The sequence below is a fragment of the Squalius cephalus genome (genome assembly GCF_949319135.1).
Source record: "Squalius cephalus genome assembly, chromosome: 11".
NCBI classification, from domain to species: Eukaryota; Metazoa; Chordata; class Actinopteri; order Cypriniformes; family Leuciscidae; genus Squalius; species Squalius cephalus.
Genome location: NC_137132.1, coordinates 10,489,204 through 10,509,147, shown reverse-complemented (window position 1 = coordinate 10,509,147; position 19,944 = coordinate 10,489,204). Strand labels below are relative to the sequence as shown.

The following is a 19,944-nucleotide window of genomic DNA, read 5'->3' as shown; positions in this document are numbered from 1 at the left end:
CAAACAGTTGCTTTCGGTCTGCACTATACTTACTCTATACTGTCCTGTACAAATAAAAGCAAAATACTCTAAAAGATAAACCTTAAAGACCCCCGTGGTGAAAATCAAGTTTTTAATGTTGTTAAAGTGTCTATGTCTATGCTAGTTTTAGAAATCAGCTGTCTGACTCTGAGATGGGAAACAGGAACATGGTTTGTGTAACATTAGCAACACATTATTAGCTGTTTGATAACATAGTCAAGCCAAAGGCTAATCATATCAATTACTGTTATGTGTCCGACGTTTTAGAGAGAGATACATAAAACACATTACCATTCTATTACATCGACTTATATATAGATTCTGTATAATTCACTCGTATCGTCCACTTCTTCTGAATCAGTTTCTGGTTCAAACATATACGGCTGCATTAAAACAAATACCTCCACTTCCCATTGTGTAGCATTTACTACTGTGATTGAGTGGAGGCAGGGGTTAATTTGCAAAATGCTACACACATTTACATTATTTCATGAACAAGAATACTGTGAGAAAAATATCCGATCAATTTTTAAATGGGCAACATTTATTTGAAGCAGAACAGCGTGGCAATTATTGCATTTCGAAAGTGATTAGTTGAATTTTAGAGAGCATATTTAACATCAGAGACAAAAGCAGTGAACGATGAGGAAGGACATGCTGATGGAGAATTCACACTGTGCTTTGGCAGAGAGGTTTCATATACAACATTGAAGTAATTGCTGTCAGCCCAAGACGGTGCAGTGGGAATACCGCCAGAGGCAAATAGAGTACAGTAGGTGTTCCAATTTAAAGACTCGCTCAGTATGGGTTTGGGGGAAAAAAAAGAAAAGAAAAGGAAATTAACATATTAGCTGGCATATGGTTGTGATGAAAAACTAATGGCTACAGAAATACAATGCATTTTTAGCTATAATGATGTACAGTCTGACCGGTCGAATATAAGTTCCAGCTCCAATAGAATCTACAGTAACTGCAACAATTTGATTTGACCTTGGTATTTAAAAGGACAGATCACCCATAAATGAAAAGTCATCATGTCATCCCAAACCGTTTTAAGCAGTGTAAAGATTTCCTTTTATCTTCGATGGAAGAAAGTCAAGCGAGTTTGGAAGGACATGAGGGTGAGAAAATAATGACAGAGCGATTCCTTTCACTTGGTCTACTGTGGGCTCCACATTTCTAAGCCTCTTAGCTCTTTAGCATTGTCTCTTTGTTTTCAGAGATGAATGAGTCTAAATAGGCAAATGCTGCAATGATTATTCATAAACAGAAAGCATATTTAAAACGCTTTAAGAATTTTACATGAATATTCCGTTGCGTGAGATAAGGACATGTTAATGCTTGATTATGGGCAAACAAAAGTGCTGATGAGGTGAACTAATTATGGAAGCATAATTCCATGCCACATTATTAATTACAGAGATATAACCTGTGAGCACAGCTCAAGAGCACACACACGCACACACACACGCACGCACAAACACGCACGCACGCACGCACACACACGCACGCACACACGCACACACACACACACGCACACACACACGCACACGCACACGCACGCACACGCACACACACACACACACACACACACACACACACACACACACACACACGCACACGCACACACACACACACACACACACACACACGCACACACACACGCACACACACACGCACACACACACGCACATACCCACATAGTTCCAGAACAGTAAACTTGAAAGGTTGGTATTAATTTAGGCAAAATTAGAGCAAATAAAATGTATTAAAGGAATAGTTCACCCAAAAATTTTAATTAACCCATAATTTATCCTGGCTCTTCCCAGCTTTGTAATGGCATTGAATAGAGCCCGTGTTTTTGAAGCTCCAAAAAGCGCATCCATCCATCATACAAATAATCCATACCACTCCAGTGGGTTAACAAATGCCTTCTGCATATATATGACGTAATCTTAGGTGAGAATTAACGAACGCGGATCCAGATAGGATAGAGCAAAACAAAACACCAGTCACGAATTAGAAGTCTAAAACGAGAAGTTTTAAAGAAAAAAGTCAGACGATTTTGATATAAGAGAAGAGGAGTCATACATGATACATACATGATCCTGTCATACGTCGGGTCAGAGGTCACCCTTCTGCCGGAACTCGAATCTCTCATGAACATGTGAATGGCCGTTGCTGGAAGCCAGTGATTATAGTTTATAAAGTTTTAAATAAGGATATTTTTCTTACAAAAACCCATTGCTTCGCTTCAGAAGGCCTTTATTAACCAACTGGAGTCATATGGATTACTTTTATGATGGATGGATGAGCTTTTTGGAGCTTCAAAAACTATTACAAAGCAGGGAAGAGCCAGGATATTATTTAATATAACTCAGAAGAAAGTCATATACACCTAGGATGTCTTGTGAGCGGGTGAATTATGGGAAAATTTTCATTTTTGGGTGAGCTATTCCTTTAAGAATATGCAAAATATAAAACAATTAGAAATGCTGGTTTAATGTCTTAATTTTGCACTTATATCTACACTCACCTAAAGGACTATTAGGAACACCTGTTCAATTTCTCATTAATGCAATTATCAAATCAACCAATCACATGGCAGTTGCTTCAATGCATTTAGGGGTGTGGTCCTGGTCAAGACAATCTCCTGAACTCCAAACTGAATGTCAGAATGGGAAAGAAAGGTGATTTAAGCAATTTTGAGCGTGGCATGGTTGTTGGTGCCAGACGGGCCGGTCTGAGTATTTCACAATCTGCTCAGTTACTGGGATTTTCACGCACAACCATTTCTAGGGTTTACAAAGAATGGTGTGAAAAGGGAAAAACATCCAGTATGCGTCAGTCCTGTGGGCGAAAATGCCTTGTTGATGCTAGAGGTCAGAGGAGAATGGGCCGACTGATTCAAGCTGATAGAAGAGCAACTTTGACTGAAATAACCACTCGTTACAACCGAGGTATGCAGCAAAGCATTTGTGAAGCCACAACACGCACAACCTTGAGGCGGATGGGCTACAACAGCAGAAGACCCCACCGGGTACCACTCATCTCCACTACAAATAGGAAAAAGAGGCTACAATTTGCACGAGCTCACCAAAATTGGACAGTTGAAGACTGGAAAAATGTTGCCTGGTCTGTCTCGATTTCTGTTGAGACATTCAGATGGTAGAGTCAGAATTTGGCGTAAACAGAATGAGAACATGGATCCATCATGCCTTGTTACCACTGTGCAGGCTGGTGGTGGTGGTGGTGTAATGGTGTGGGGGATGTTTTCTTGGCACACTTTAGGCCCCTTAGTGTCAATTGGGCATCGTTTAAATGCCACGGCCTACCTGAGCATTGCTTCTGACCATGTCCATCCCTTTATGACCACCATGTACCCATCCTCTGATGGCTACTTCCAGCAGGATAATGCACCAAGTCACAAAGCTCGAATCATTTCAAATTGGTTTCTTGAACATGACAACGAGTTCACTGTACTAAAATGGCCCCCACAGTCACCAGATCTCAACCCAATAGAGCATCTTTGGGATGTGGTGGAACGGGAGCTTCGTGCCCTGGATGTGCATCCCACAAATCTCCATCAACTGCAAGATGCTATCCAATCAATATGGGCCAACATTTCAAAATGAATGCTTTCAGCACCTTGTTGAATCAATGCCACGTAGAATTAAGGCAGTTCTGAAGGCGAAAGGGGGTCAAACACAGTATTAGTATGGTGTTCCTAATAATCCTTTAGGTGAGTGTATGTTTTATCATACAAAAAAATAGTGCATTAAAAAACTGAACGATCTTAAGAAACGTTTTTTAAAACTGAACTACTTTTAACTGGTGTGTGACGAGACAAGATTGGGTTCACGAGAACGAGATGAGATGAGATTTTGACAAATCACAGATTTGAGATCATCAATGACAAAATTAATGATAGCAGGAGCATTTTGAAATGTGTTAAGTAATCATTTTGTAATGAATGTCATTTCAGCTCTAGAACTCTAGAATGAATGTCATTTCAGCTTCAGAACCGGGAACACTTCCCATAAATCCTGATGTACTCGTTACATCATGAGAAGAATGGCATCTACGCTAATTTTAGTGTCTGTGTTTATCCCGAGGTTTTCCTGCAGCCTGCCGGATCCGGGCCGTATCCAGATCTGGCGAGGGACCTTCGCCTGGACCTGATGACAACGCAGTGCTGAAGTGCCAACTAGTCTCTCCCTATGGAGGATCCCTCTGCCACTCTACAGATAAGGCGTTGTCGGGAAATTCGTTTCGCATTCCTACCCCAAAGCAACAAAATAAAATAAAATTCTTTATCAAAATTTATAAGGAAAGACAAGTACTTTGTTTAGGCTTGGCTTGTAGGGAATTCCAAACCTGCGTATTTTCAAATGCACATAACTATAGAACCCATTCTAAATGCGCATGTGAACACCATCAGCGTTTCTCACAGGTTCGCGTTTAAAGTCTGTGTAGAGGGAATGGTGTCGTCTTAGCGGCCCCTAATTTAATAACAAATGATCGTTGCGACGGAAGCAAATCAATCAAAACTAACTTTAGATGGAAAATAACTTAACTCTGCTATAAAGCCAAAACAATCTCTGTTACCTTAAATTATACGCTTATCTCTGTGAAGCTGCTTTGAAACAATCTACGTTGTTAAAAGCGCTATATAAAAGAAGATGACTTGACTTGACTCTACATTCTGAGCATGAATTATCATATGCATAGAAAGACAACAATATACAAGCACTGTAAAAGGTTTAGCCACAAACTCAGCTGACTGGCTTCCCTTCTTTATGATTTCACATCTCTTCAGACCTTACTGTACATGAATTACGAGCTTCCAGAACTCCTAACTGAATTCCTTTCCACAAATTTAACACAGAAAACATTATAATATAATAAAAAATTGTATATAAACAAAATACGGTACAAAAAATAAGTGCAACCATAATCAAAGATTATGACGGCACTGTAATGTAAACATAGCGGTGGCATATTCTATACTAATTTCACCCTCATGCTCCATCATGGCGATATCGCGATACAGCTTTTCACCTCGACGAGAAACCTCATCACATTTAATATGGGCTTTTCTCATAAAATATTTATAGATTAATTTAACGTAAAAAACAACAATTTGAATCGATTTACCGCCTTTAGGATAACTAAACTGACAAATTCTATAGCTAGTGTTAGCATGTTGCCAAGTTAATTGTGCGCTATTCTAATAAACATGAAAATACACAACAAACAAATAATAACTGTTTATCAATACTATTCATTTTTTAATTGATTGTTCAAATATTTATAATGAATCTCTCCCGCACTGTCCACCAGATTTAATCTATTTTTCACTAAGCTTGTCGCCATGCATTTTTAGGATTGCACAGAAAATAAAAATGTATTTATTTAATTACTTAATTAGCTTGTACAAATTATATTAGCCTGTCACAATAAATGCATTTACACTTACTTGCAAAGTATTAAGGTTCATTCACGACATGTCGTAAGTACCGTAATTACAAGATTCTTACTTGTAAAAAGTGTCCATGTCCTCGTAGAACTTGTAAATTTTCTGAAAGCTCCGACTCGGACCACCTGACCACTGCAAATTCATTTTGGCGTTGACAGTGTTGCACGAACATCTCAGAGTAAAACGTCACGTTGTCATCTCGTAATTACGATAATTGCGACATGCCGTGAATGCAGCATTACTTAAATGCTACTGTACATTTCAACTGTACAGTAGTTTCTAAAGAGCGTCTTCAGCCCTGGAGTATAACCTGGCAAAAACAAGGCATCTTAGAAAGCAAAATAATTAGTGGAACAGCCTTCCAGTCGAAAGCCTTCTGTAAGCAGCTCACTAGCTATTGGAACAGAGCCTGGATTTTAGAACAGAGCTTGTATTGTTACACAACGCCGTGTAACAAAAGGTGTTGTATGAGGAGAGAGCAGAGTAACTTATGTGAAGCGTGGGGTGTTTGAAATGTGAAAAACAAACTTTAGTCTCACCTCGAGTAGTTGAAGAGTCTGCTATCCCAGAGGCTGTGTACTCCACGGGGCCCACTGTGGAAGAAACAGGAGTCAGAGCCGTCAAAGCGGTTCAGCCCGTCCTCGGTGTTCTTGGAAGCGTGGCTGTGCACCACATCAAGCAGGACGATGATACCCAGAGAGTGAGCCACGTCAATCAGCTCCTTGAGTTCCTCTGGGGTGCCAAAACGACTGGAGAGAGAGAGAGAAGAACAGATGAAGGCAGATATCAGAGCAGTCTGGGCAGAGGTTGTCTGTCAAGCTGTATGATCTTATTCTTGGGATGAGCTTGAATCTAGCAGTAGTTTGGGTGTTAAGCCCAATTCTTTTGAAAAGTACAGAGATACCTTTCGGGGTGTATTGCAGTACACAAGATGCACACGTAGGCTTGCAGAATACAGAACATCTGCTTTCTTCAAGACGTGCTCAAGAAAATGTTGAGACATTGTTGGAGTTGGGATGGAGTAATGATGGCTGTCAATTAATTGTCAATGCGATAAGCAATTTGTCTGTTTTGTACATGTAGCCTCATTCTCATCTCAAGGCCTATATGATTTATTTTAAGGCTTTAAACACTTCAAAAGGCATACATTATATTTGAAAAGACATGAATAATAATGTTATTGTATTTACAATTAATTCATATATTTATTTTTATTTAAATGTATCAACTTTTATAAAAAAATGAAATGAAATGAAATAAAATGGAACAAAATAGAAGTTAAACTAAACTAAAATACATTTTAACTACTCCAAAATGAATGATATAACATAAATAAAAAAAAATCAATTGTAGTTTTTCAAATATATTTGCAATCAGTGTAAGGCAAGTAACTCTAAAAATGTAATTAATTACAAGCTACCAATTATCAAACAGTGTAATTAGATTACTGTACTAATTACTCTCTCTAAAAAGTATTAAAGCATTACTTATTACTAATTACTTTCTAAATCCCATATCAACCTTAACCAGTTGAACAGTACAAGAACTGACATGAATAAACTTCTCTTTTAATTCTTTCAAATAAATAAAATAAAATTGCATAAATTATTCTCGAACTGACCAAAGCATTTAAAGGGAGAAGGTTACATTAAAAGTATACATTTGGCGTTTAATTTTTATGTTATATTCACAATTGTTTTATACATAATTGTTCTATAGTCTATACAGTACTTAACGCAATTACATCAGAAGTAACTGTAATTAAACTACAGAAAAATTAAGAGTAATCCCTTACTTTACTTTTTCGCAAGGGGGTAAGTAACTAAATTACAGAAATTAATTACTTGGTAATGCATTACACCCAACACTGTTTGTAAAACTATATTTCAGATTTGTAATTTCAACATGAAAACTGCAACATGGCCCTGAGAAATTTAATTACCGGTATTTGTCATAAAAAAATAAATAAAAAAACTAAACTAAACTGAAAGGATGAACTAAAAATAAAACGGAAATAAAAACAAAATTGTGCTTTCTTTTATAAGCATTTTTTTTTTTCAGGCTCATATCAAGAAGATCAGGTATGATGGATCCATCGGCTAAGCCAGTTGACATGTTCAGCTGCTCAAACAAACGCCAAATAAAGTCCCCTTAAAGTGGAGCAGTGGTGATGCGTAACGGATCGCCCCTTTTGGGATTCAAACTTACAACCTCCTGGATACCATCCCAGTTCTGCCACACTACATATGTGTGTGTGCTTATCTCAGAAAGACGTCCCCCTACACAACAGCTGTGTTTAGCAATAGCAGCAATGCGAATACATCAACCGTGCGGCCCAATTGCCGTGTAAAAACAAACAAATATGGCAGTAAATAAAAATCAATCTCAGATCGTTTACACCGTCATGGACGCTGAGCAGAGGTCAAAGCCTCCATTCGGGGTGACATATTGCTCCTTGCGGAACAAAGGGCGAGAGTGGCGCGTTTCCATCAGCGCTTCCTCACGTATCTCCTTCGTATAATTGCTCCATGAAGCTTCATCTGTCCTCTAGCTATCATCATATCACTTTGCCCCGGCAAACGGGACACAACAATACCCCTCCCCTCGGCCTCCGCCCCTTCCCAGCATCCAGAGCTTGCACTTTTTAAACGGCTCAGGGAGATCAATCATGGGTGAAATTACTCTGTATACATTATACTCGCGCTATAGGCTGTCGCCAGCGCTAGCTGGTAAGGGCGACCGACAGAATAAAAGCACATAAATAAAGAATTCCGGCCTGTCTTCCTTTATCTGAGGTCTCTACCTCTCCACAGGATTAACTGCAAATGTGTTTACAGGGAGATTATCGGCCCCGTCAGAGGCGCCTCTCTGTGATTTGGGGCCACAGAGTCTTCAAGAAGTGTGCGCGCCTAGAGTTTTTACTGAGGAGTGTTACACTTACCTCATTTTAACCATTCTGAAAATTCAAATGAGTGGCCGGTACCATTGGGTGTCCAGTGAGTGTCAACAAGTGTGCCCGACAGTTGATTTTCTAGGTGTTTTTTTTTTTATCTTTGACTCAGAGTTCTGAGAAACGCTGTTGAAAGTGGATCGGACTGAACAGAACAACACACTTGAAGCCAATCAGCAGTAGGGGGCGTGTCCACTTATGATAGGGAGGAGAGTGAGCCAATCAGAAGTAGGGGGTGTGTCCACTCATGATAGGGAGGAGAGAGAGTGAGCAAATCAGCAGTAGGGGGCGTGTCCACTCATGATAGGGAGGAGAGAGAGTGAGCCAATCAGCAGTAGGGGGTGTGTCCACTCATGATAGGGAGGAGAGAGAGTGAGCCAATCAGCAATAGGGGCTGTGTCCACTCATGATAGGGAGGAGAGTGAGCCAATCAGCAGTAGGGGGTGTGTCCACTCATGATAGGGAGGAGAGAGAGTGAGCCAATCAGCAGTAGAGGGCGTGTCCACTCATGATAGAGAGGAGAGAGAGTGAGCCAATCAGCAGTAGGGGGTGTGTCCACTCATGATAGGGAGGAGAGAGAGTGAGCCAATCAGCAGTAGGGGCTGTGTCCACTCATGATAGGGAGGAGAGAGAGTGAGCCAATCAGCAGTAGGGGGTGTGTCCACTCATGATGGGGAGAAGAGAAAGTGAGCCAATCAGCAGTAGGGGGTGTGTCCACTCATGATAGGCAAGAGAGTGAGCCAATCAGCAGTAGGGGGTGTGTCCACTCATGATAGGGAGGAGAGTGAGCCAATCAGCAGTAGGGGGTGTGTCCACTCATGATAGGGAGGAGAGAGAGTGAGCCAATCAGCAGTAGAGGGCGTGTCCACTCATGATAGAGAGGAGAGAGAGTGAGCCAATCAGCAGTAGGGGGTGTGTCCACTCATGATAGGGAGGAGAGAGAGTGAGCCAATCAGCAGTAGGGGGTGTGTCCACTCATGATAGGGAGGAGAGAGAGTGAGCCAATCAGCAGTAGGGGGTGTGTCCACTCATGATGGGGAGAAGAGAAAGTGAGCCAATCAGCAGTAGGGGGTGTGTCCACTCATGATAGGCAAGAGAGTGAGCCAATCAGCAGTAGGGGGTGTGTCCACTCATGATGGGGAGAAGAGAGAGTGAGCCAATCAGCAGTAGGGGGTGTGTCCACTCATGATGGGGAGAAGAGAGAGTGAGCCAATCAGCAGTAGGGGGTGTGTCCACTCATGATAGGCAAGAGAGTGAGCCAATCAGCAGCAGGGGGTGTGTCCACTCATGATGGGGAGAAGAGAGAGTGAGCCAATCAGCAGTAGGGGGTGTGTCCACTCATGATGGGGAGGAGAGAGAGTGAGCAAGAGGGAAATTTGAAGAAAGAGAGATGGCTGAGAGACATTACAAAAGACAAAAAGATCAGAGAAGAAGGGTTATAATCAGGCAAGAGCTTTGGGACACGCGTTAATATTAGAAAAGCTTTCCAGCGTGAGCCACGAGCAGTGATGGGCGATTTCGAAACACGCTTTGTGAAGCTTTGAAACCTTTGTTTCGAACCAGTGATTCGGAGTGCGTATCGAACTGCTAAAGTCATATGATTTCAGTAAACGAGGCTTTGTTATGACACAACTGTCATAACCGAAATTTCAATGATTCACCACTGAGGGCGATCTCTGTGAACCCATGAACCATGTCTATATATGATTTTTGCCTGATCTTGGATCAATTTTATAAATTTGTAGACATTTAAATTACATATCTGTCTAATAAAAAAGTTGAAGAATGGAAGTTTAAGGTCCCCATAAAAAACAAAACAAAAAAATAAGCCCTACAATATAATAAAATAACACACTTTATAAAGACATTTAATTTTTAATGGTATTAGATGATTAGTTAATTGCATTTAATAGATTACACCTTCAATAAAACATTGTTTTTATGCATTTTTTTTTTTAGCTGAGTTTTCGCTGCATGTACACTGTTCTGGCCAGCAGGGGTCACCAACATGTGGCTTCGAAAGCTTAGCTTGCATTTATGAAATACTAAAAGTTGGGAACCACTGGTTGAGAGCATGTTTACATAGAAAAAAGCGCAAGTTATTGAGACACATTTTTTTAAAAGTTGAACTGCTTTTAACTTGAATGAGTTAAGCAATTTTCGACTTTTTTTTATAGGTAATACAAGATTCAACTCATTTTTTAAAGTCAGTTTAATGCAATTTAAGTTGAAATGCCTTAAACATCCAAGTTGATTGTACTTAAAAATATAAGGCAGCAACTTTTTTTTACAGTGTAAGGGGTGATTCACACAAAACATAAAATGTGAGAGGCAGAGAGATGGGATTAGAGTTTTTAGAATGAAGGAGATGCTGCAAAATACACGAGACGTGAGTGCAACGGTCAAACACGTCCATATGCTTACATAGCAAAACAATGGAAAAGCAATGCAGTGGAATGAAACAGTGGAGCAAACAGCCCCTTAGTCAGAAAACAAGATTTATAAAAAATGGATTTGAACATTTTCCAATTTCAGATATATTTACCTTGATGCTGCGAAGAAACTCGTGATCTGGTAACCGAAGCTAGCGTAGTAGGCATGTTCCATGATCGCCATCATCTGAATACAGTTATAACCTGTGTGTATGGCAATAAAGAGAGCAGTGATTATTAGCATATTTTGTCATTGTTTGCTCATTCACATGCTGTTCCTAATTTGAATTTCTTTCTTTAGTGGAAAATTAGATATTCTGAAGACTGTTCAAGTCAGTGAGCTGAACTCGGATCGAATCAGTCTGAACATATCATGTTCTTTTGAATGAACAGGTTGGTCAACTCCAGTGACTCCAGGCACAGATACATTTCCGTCTTTTCATCACACAAAGCTATCATATGGCTTCAGAAGATATGTAATATAATGTATGAGTGATCTGGAAAACTTTTATGGTCATTTTCGGAGCTTAATTCACTAAAGAAATATAAAAATCCCCTAGGGCTGCACGGTTATGTGAAAAAGATTGATAAAAGACTGATAAACACTGCGATTGCAATTTAAAATACCATTTTTTTTTTAGCTCCAGGTTTGCTCAGCTCTTTGCTCTGCTTGTTTTGTTTGCAAAAAAATGTATTTAAAAGAATTACGGCAGCTAATATTTTATGATTATATATCAATATGACGACAATAACAACAACAACAACAATAATAATAATATAAAAAAATTATATAAAAACAAAAATCATAACATAAATTACTGAAAAAAAAAAGAAGTATATATATATATATATATATATATATATATATATATATATATATATATATATATATATATATATATATATATATATATATATATATATAAAACAGGACTGAAAATGTTTTGTGATTATATATCAATATGACAACAACAACAATATTAAAAATAATATAAAACACAAAATAATATAAACATAAATTACTGAATTAAAATTTAACCAAATATTATTGTAATATTTTACTGTAAAAAAATCAAGATGTGAAAAAAATATGTGAGTCTTAATTTATTTTTTAAACTTATTTACTTTAAAATATCTAATATTTTAGTCAACAGAAGAAAAAACAAGTGTGGACATTTACATGGCATGACGCATACAGGTGAGTAAATGAGAACATTTTCATTTTTGGATGAACTATTCTTTAAAGCAGCTTCAAATCTTTTAAAGGAGACATATCATGCTTTTAAATCGTTCCTTTTTACATATAAATCATACATTTGTAGTCTATATAAAGCGGAACTGCAATGCTTGGGTCTGAATTCCTCATTATTATAGCTCCACAGGCCCCTTTTCTACCCCTTTTCTGATGTGCGTCTGAGAGCAACTCGTTTTGGTGCGGTCTCTTTAAATACAATTGAGACACTTCATACCCCACCCCCTCTCCAGGATGCAGAGGTGACACTCGGTTCAACTCCACCCCGTTCGGCCATTTTTGTAGTTTGATAGCAGAGATACGATTATCTAGCGGCACAGAAACTTTTTATTCACACGTTATTAACAAAATGTCAACAACGGAAGACTTGTCCAGCCAGCCTTACATGTTCGAGCCAGAGTCGGAGCCGGAGCGAGATGAAAATGAAGACGACGAACCTGCAGAACAACGTCTTCATTTGGATGTATCGCAATGGTGTGTTACAGTTACTGTATTTACACATGAAACTTTGGTCTTCCGACCTTTTACCACCGTGTCGATTTATTTTGATTAATATGTGCGAGGGAGAGAAAGCAAGACAGCGTCTAGTTTGGAGACGGTGTCTTGTTTACATTTTCGCCTGGCTCCGAAGAGAGAGAGAATGCGCGCGCGACCGGGTCTCTCTCTCTCTGCTCGTTCTTTCAGTTAAACATGCGCCCTGTCACAAGCGCGGCAGTTCATCTACATTAGACGGTGTAATGAAGCGTGTGGGTTACTACATCCAACAACCGAACATTTTAACTTACCCTCTCGTAACTTCTGCATCTTTTAGCTTGGACTACAAAATTCCAGCGAGAAATACAAATGGCGGATTGCTCGAAGTGTTGGGCTGGAAGTCAATGTCCTTATTTGGCAGTTCCGCTGCAAATACTGTGACGTAATAGTTCACAAAACGTCATAGATAACAGAAAAATCGGAACAGGTTGAAAAATAAGGCCAAAACAGAATATAAAGATATCAACGAAGCACCTGAAGAGAATAATTTCAACTTTTCTGTACTTCTAAACACTCCAAATATACAACAAAATGCATTTAAGGGCTAAAAAAGTGGATTTAGCATGATATGTCCCCTTTAAGATGCTACATGTATTTGTTAAAAAACTGATTTTTGGCTACAGCAAACTTTTTGTTTTCATGCAAAATAAACATGTGGGAGCCAAAAAAGTACAAATTCTGCTGTTACTGAATTTGTGTAGCCCTCATGGCAGTGTGTTCGAAAATGCCCACGCAGAATACGATGGCTTCACATAATTCATAAACATCTGCTTTCGTTAACGATAGGATATTATACAACACTCAACACCTTGACAGGACAACACTACAACAAACACTGAGGTACAGCAGCAACCGTCAAACCAAACGAAATGGCTTTTTTCCTCTGTCCAGTAAGTGTCCACTACAGAAGTCAGGTCTTTTATGCGAACACAAAGGGCCACTGGGATGCACCGTCTGAATGACTCATCGGGTCACAAGCAAGTCTTATCAGCCCGGATTAGCCACAAAACCAGCATTTCGTTCCCCCACGCAAGCTGTAGCTGCACTGACACCGCTTTGAAACTGTACAGGAAGGACTCAAGAGGGAAAATCCAGGCTTGTCTCACATAGCTTTTTTTTTTCTGAGCAGATTGGTTTATTTATTTATCTACCCAGCTATCTTCCTCGCCCTGCTTCAGAGAAAGTTTGGATTTTTGATGAGGTGTGACAGCACCAGAGCCTCATCTCATGCGCACACACACAGAGCACTTTTCCAAGCTTTTTAGATGCCAGAGCCACAGTTGTCTAGGGAAATGCAAACCAGTTACCACAAAACAATGAAAACTCCTGGGAGCCACAGACACGGTATGTTTTAATGCATGGACATATGCATGAATTATTCTATCATAATATTTGTTTTTGCGAATGGCATCGTAAGATTTTACGAGGGAAGATGGTCAATTTCCATGTAAACATTCAAGCACACATACTTCTGTTTTGCCAACGAGCACAACATACTTTTTTTATATATATATTTTCAGAGGAAAACGCGAGTGGTGCAACTCACAGGCACCCTGCAGGAGTTGGCCTGAAAGTTTTCCATGATTTCCTTGTCTCCGAGATGCCAAAAAAAACATCACCAATGATATTTCTATAAAATGATTGTGCCTACATATAGATGGGGCCCTCAGGGGCCTCTGTGGCCCTCCATACCAGATCTGTCTGCATTGTCCAAAATTATCCATCCCATGTTTCTACGGTTTTCTAGTTTTAAAAGTGATATTCTAAAGTTGAAATTTTGATTTAACGAGGCCATCACCAACACCAACCAACCCATTTCCATGTGATTAAATTCAAACCCAAAATCAATTACAAAACATTAAAATACAATGTGTAAGAAATTTTAAATAAGAGATTTATGCCTGTTCATCATATAAAGCTTTTGAATAGCTTCAGAATTCTTGAAATATAGTGCATGTGAAGCATGGACCACCATTTCACTATAAAGTCACTATAAAATCAAAATGGACAATTCTTGTTTTGTTTTTTATGGAATATTGCTGTATTTATCATAAATGATGGAGTCATCCATGCACATCATATATATATTTTCCTTCTCCCTCTTGCAGTGACATCTCTTCTCTTCAATGATGATGTGTTTACTGACATGTGGGGGCGGGGCAACCTGTCACTCACATGAGATCGACCAATAGCAAACCACAACCATCCAATCAATTCCCCATGGACAAAATCAAGTCCGCCCTACATTTTTTCTACTTTTCACGTTTCACTCGTACAGTGAGGAAAATAAGTATTTGAACACCCTGCTATTTTGCAAGTTCACCCACTTGGAAATCATGGAGGGTTCTGAAATTATCATCGTAGGTGCATGTCCACTGTGAGAGACAATCTAAAAAAAAAATCCAGAAATCACAATATATGATTTTTTAACTATTTATTTGTAAGATACAGCTGCAAATAAGTATTTGAACACCTGTCTATCAGCTAGAATTCTGACCCTCAAAGACCTGTTAGTCTGCCTTTAAAATGTCCACCTCCACTCCATTTATTATCCTAAATTAGATGCACCTGTTTGAGGTCGTTAGCTGCATAAAGACACCTGTCCACCCCATACAATCAGTAAGAATCCAACTACTAACATGGCCAAGACCAAAGAGCTGTCCAAAGACAATAGAGACAAAATTGTACACCTCCACAAGGCTGGAAAGGGCTACGGGGAAATTGCCAAGCAGCTTGGTGAAAAAATGTCCACTGTTGGAGCAATCATTAGAAAATGGAAGAAGCTAAACATGACTGTCAATCTCCCTCGGACTGGGGCTCCATGCAAGATCTCACCTCGTGGGGTCTCAATGATCCTAAGAAAGGTGAGAAATCAGCCCAGAACTAAACGGGAGGAGCTGGTCAATGACCTGAAAAGAGCTGGGACCACCGTTTCCAAGGTTACTGTTGGTAATACACTAAGACGTCATGGTTTGAAATCATGCATGGCACGGAAGGTTCCCCTGCTTAAACCAGCACATGTCAAGGCCCATCTTAAGTTTGCCAATGACCATTTGGATGATCCAGAGGAGTCATGGGAGAAAGTCATGTGGTCAGATGAGACCAAAATTGAACTTTTTGGTCATAATTCCACTAAACGTGTTTGGAGGAAGAAGAATGATGAGTACCATCCCAAGAACACCATCCCTACTGTGAAGCATGGGGGTGGTAGCATCATGCTTTGGGGGGGGGGGGGGGGTTTCTGCACATGGGACAGGGCGACTGCACTGTATTAAGGAGAGGATGACCGGGGCCATGTATTGCGAGATTTTGGGGAACAACCTCCTTCCCTCAGTTAGAGCATTGAAGATGGGTCGAGGCTGGGTCTTCCAACATGACAATGACCCGAAGCACACAGCCAGGATAACCAAGGAGTGGCTCTGTAAGAAGCATATCAAGGTTCTGGCGTGGCCTAGCCAGTCTCCAGACCTAAACCCAATAGAGAATCTTTGGAGGGAGCTCAAACTCCGTGTTTCTCAGCGACAGCCCAGAAACCTGACTGATCTAGAGAAGATCTGTGTGGAGGAGTGGGCCAAAATCCCTCCTGCAGTGTGTGCAAACCTGGTGAAAAACTACAGGAAACGTTTGACCTCTGTAATTGCAAACAAAGGCTACTGTACCAAATATTAACATTGATTTTCTCAGGTGTTCAAATACTTATTTGCAGCTGTATCATACAAATAAATAGTTAAAAAAATCATACATTGTGATTTCTGGATTTTTTTTTTTATAGATTATGTCTCTCACAGTGGACATGCACCTACGATGACAATTTCAGACCCCTCCATGATTTCTAAGTGGGAGAACTTGCAAAATAGCAGGGTGTTCAAATACTTATTTTCCTCACTGTATATATGTCACAATATGGAAGAAAAGACTAATGGCAACTTCCATTTCATGCGACTTTGACAGTGAGAGTCCCCATTCCCTTTCATTATATTAAAAAAGTGTGACCAGAACATTCTCCACAGAACTTTGGATTTTTGTAACTGTTATATGACCCCAATCGCTTAACCACAGGCTTCTAAACCTCATCTTCTGTGTCTGGTGGATGCTTGAAAATATCCCCAGTATCTCCAAAACACATCAAATACACCTCTCTCTCCAACCCTCATCCACGACAGCACTAATGAACACTTCCACACGGCGACTAAAGCCTGTAAACAGGGTGTTGACCTACAGAAAGGGGCTTGGTTGAGAGAACAGCCTCCCCAGAACATTGGCACCAGGGCCAGTCGCTCATCATCAATGCGGCAATGTCTGTCAGTTTAAGCACCACTGCAGCTCGGATACTTAGTGATGAAGGAGGAATGTTGGCAGGTAGAATATAACCTCTCTCTGGGCTAAAAATAATGTTGGTATCCTTACAAAACAGTACTTTAAGTACTGGTACTGTGGTGGAGTGAAGTACTGGATGAGTAATTCCAAGGTACTTTGATATATACTATTGCACCAAATGATCAAAATATTCATTTTGCAATATACCTTAATAGTACGCTGGATTATTTTAAAAGAATACCACGATGGTATATTTCCAAAAAACAAACAAACATGGTAATACTGTATTATGGTACTTCAGTACTTCTGTGTAATGCATCAAATGTATAAAGTGCTTTACAGACGTGCTACTGATGAAGTCCACTGTGCTTTTTGTTAGCCGAGAAAAATGAAAGTGTGAAACTCTTTTTAAGAGCATAACATTGTGGAAATGAATTATCTTCCCCATCTGAATTGTCAAATGTCTTCTTTTCATTTTAAAAGTTTAGCTAAAACAATTGTTTGAGGGAAGAAGAGTATTAAAGCGTGTGCCAAATTCTAAATTGAAAGTTGAAAAAGGACAAGTGTTTAACATTTAGTTTCAAAAGATCACAGAGAAAAATTATAAATGTTGAATGAATAAAAACGGTCAAGATGACATGTACGGATAAAATAATTTGTTTAAAAAAATGTATCTGAAAAAGAAATGTTACTGTCAAATATGCTAATTAATGTAAGGCAACAAAATGAAATGTGACGAAACCAAACAAAAAATAAAGTAAAGAATGAAATAAACTAAGAAAGAAAATAAAGGATGTGTTAAAAAACACTTTGATGTTTAAATAAAATAATGTATTTGAATGAAATGTTACTGAAAAAGATACTAATTAAAGCAAGGAAACAAAATAAAACACACACACACAAAAAAAAATACAAGCAACAAAACCAATAAAAAATTAATTTAAAAAAACTAAACATCACAACATCAAAAATAAATGTTTTTTTTTTTTTTTTTAATAGTGAGGATTAAGCAACTTTGAAAGTCGATTCTCATTATCTCAACAGTTTTGTGTCAACGAAGCAGTCTCTTACCGAGATCTTTGATCCTGGGCAGCACGTTGTGTGTAAAGTTGCTGTAGGATGCCACTTTGCCCTCAGGAGAAGCTATGCCAACGTGGGACTCGTATATCCGTAAGCTCCTGGGCTTCTGTGGACGAGGATGCTTGTGCTGGCACAGAAACAGCAGGGAAATATTTCTGCAACAATTCTTCATCCAAATTTAACATCACAGTATGAAACAAGTCCATGCCAATACAACTGAAGATAAGATGGAGCCGCTGAACAGAGCTGACAGAAGCTAATTTGGAGATTCTCATCGTATCATGACTTACGACTGGAGGACATTAACAAGCATAAATAATTCATAGTCTGAGGGGATGATGTTCATGTCTTGACTTGACATTAAAGCAAAATTGCAGTAAGTAGAAACCGATGAAATGGCTCATGATGCATTTATAAAGCCATTTTCTTCATCCCCCTGATTTCAGACAGTTTGCTTTGCTTGGAAACTTTAATTAATAGGAATTATACACACAAACACACACACGCGCACACACATCCTTATTACAGTAGGAAGCTTATTTCGCCATGGAATAAAATAATAAAAACAGGTAATTGTGACTTCCCACAATTCACTTTTTTTCTTCACAGAATTGCGAGTTTATATCTCACAAGTTATAAATCACAAAATAAACTGAGTTTACGTCTCAAAATTCAAAATTCTTTTTTCCTCAGAATTGGGAGATGAAACTTAGAATTCAGAGGGAAAAAAGGTCAATTGTGAGATATAAACAGAATTCTGAAGTCAGAAATGCGAGATGTAAACTTTTAAAAGGTTTCATACTATTTTAACAGGGTCTCACAAAATAAAAAATGCATTACATGTACATAGTTATCCTTAAAGGGGGTATGTGTAAGAATTTATGTATTAATTACTTTTTTAATGCCAATGTGTGATGAGCTTGAAACGAAACTTTTAAAAAAAAAAAACACGAGACCGACTTTCTATGGTGTCTATGAGACCCCCACTATACTGATATTTATGTGAAGGACTCGGGAAGTCTTTGCCGGTAAAATCAAAAGCATGTGACGTTCACGCACACTCCGGAGAGCCTCTCATCCATTCTGAGACTCATGAAATGAATGCTTATACAATGTTCAGGAAAATGCCTATAGAGCCATTCAATACTGTAATGTCAATGTGTCATGCAAATAAAAGGGTAAAATTCAAATTATAGTCTCACATAGCCAGATCTATATACAGTAGTCTATAGTCTCAAATATACTTAATATACACTATCATAACAGTGTAATTTTAATTACATCATCTGTCAGCATGATGCCGGTGAATCGCAGAGCTGGTTCAAAAATATCCACATCTCTATGATCAGATGCTTTCTTAGCTGCTGTTTTTTCACCGCTGTCATTGTTATTGAGAGGAAAGCGCGCAGCACATATTTGCATCTAAACGTCGCTCTCAGCAGCGTGGAAGGCACGGGATGCTTGTTAACAGTATATCGCTGTAAAGGTATTTCCAGCTTCGTTTTACTTCTAAGCAAACAACAAAAAAGAACTTCGCCGTGTGTATATCATGGCCTTGAATCACGTTCAGTCTCTTGTGTGTTACGTGTGCATGCAGTTCACTTAACAGCCACCGGTGTCGCTAATAACAAGTGTTTCTGAATTCTACATATAGCCCCTTTAAACAGAAGGGTCGAAACTCAGAACTCATGATAAGTTAACTACAAAACAAAAGGTTGTGGCAAACCGACGCTGCGGGGAAATAATCACTTACAATGTAAGGTTGAGGAGGGTCCCAATGTACCCAATCATAGATGACGGACTTCTCATGCTGGGTCACATACTTTGCCCAAGGAGAGATTCGGTAGAGTCGCTCACCGGCTCTGGTGTGAACCACCAC

At 39.1% G+C, this 19,944-nt stretch overlaps 1 protein-coding gene across 1 annotated transcript in view; it reads right to left on the bottom strand.

Annotated features, from left to right (window-relative positions):
- gbe1b (glucan (1,4-alpha-), branching enzyme 1b) overlaps positions 1 to 19,944 on the bottom strand; it is a 149,185-nt gene that overhangs the window by 89,748 nt on the left and 39,493 nt on the right. Inside the window, exons 4-7 of the mRNA XM_079885382.1 lie at positions 19,819 to 19,944; positions 18,057 to 18,192; positions 10,996 to 11,086; positions 6,040 to 6,249 (exon numbers count right to left, since the gene is read on the bottom strand). Coding sequence (XP_079741508.1) covers positions 6,040 to 6,249; positions 10,996 to 11,086; positions 18,057 to 18,192; positions 19,819 to 19,944 — 563 coding nt within the window. The remainder of the gene's footprint in view (positions 1 to 6,039; positions 6,250 to 10,995; positions 11,087 to 18,056; positions 18,193 to 19,818) is intronic.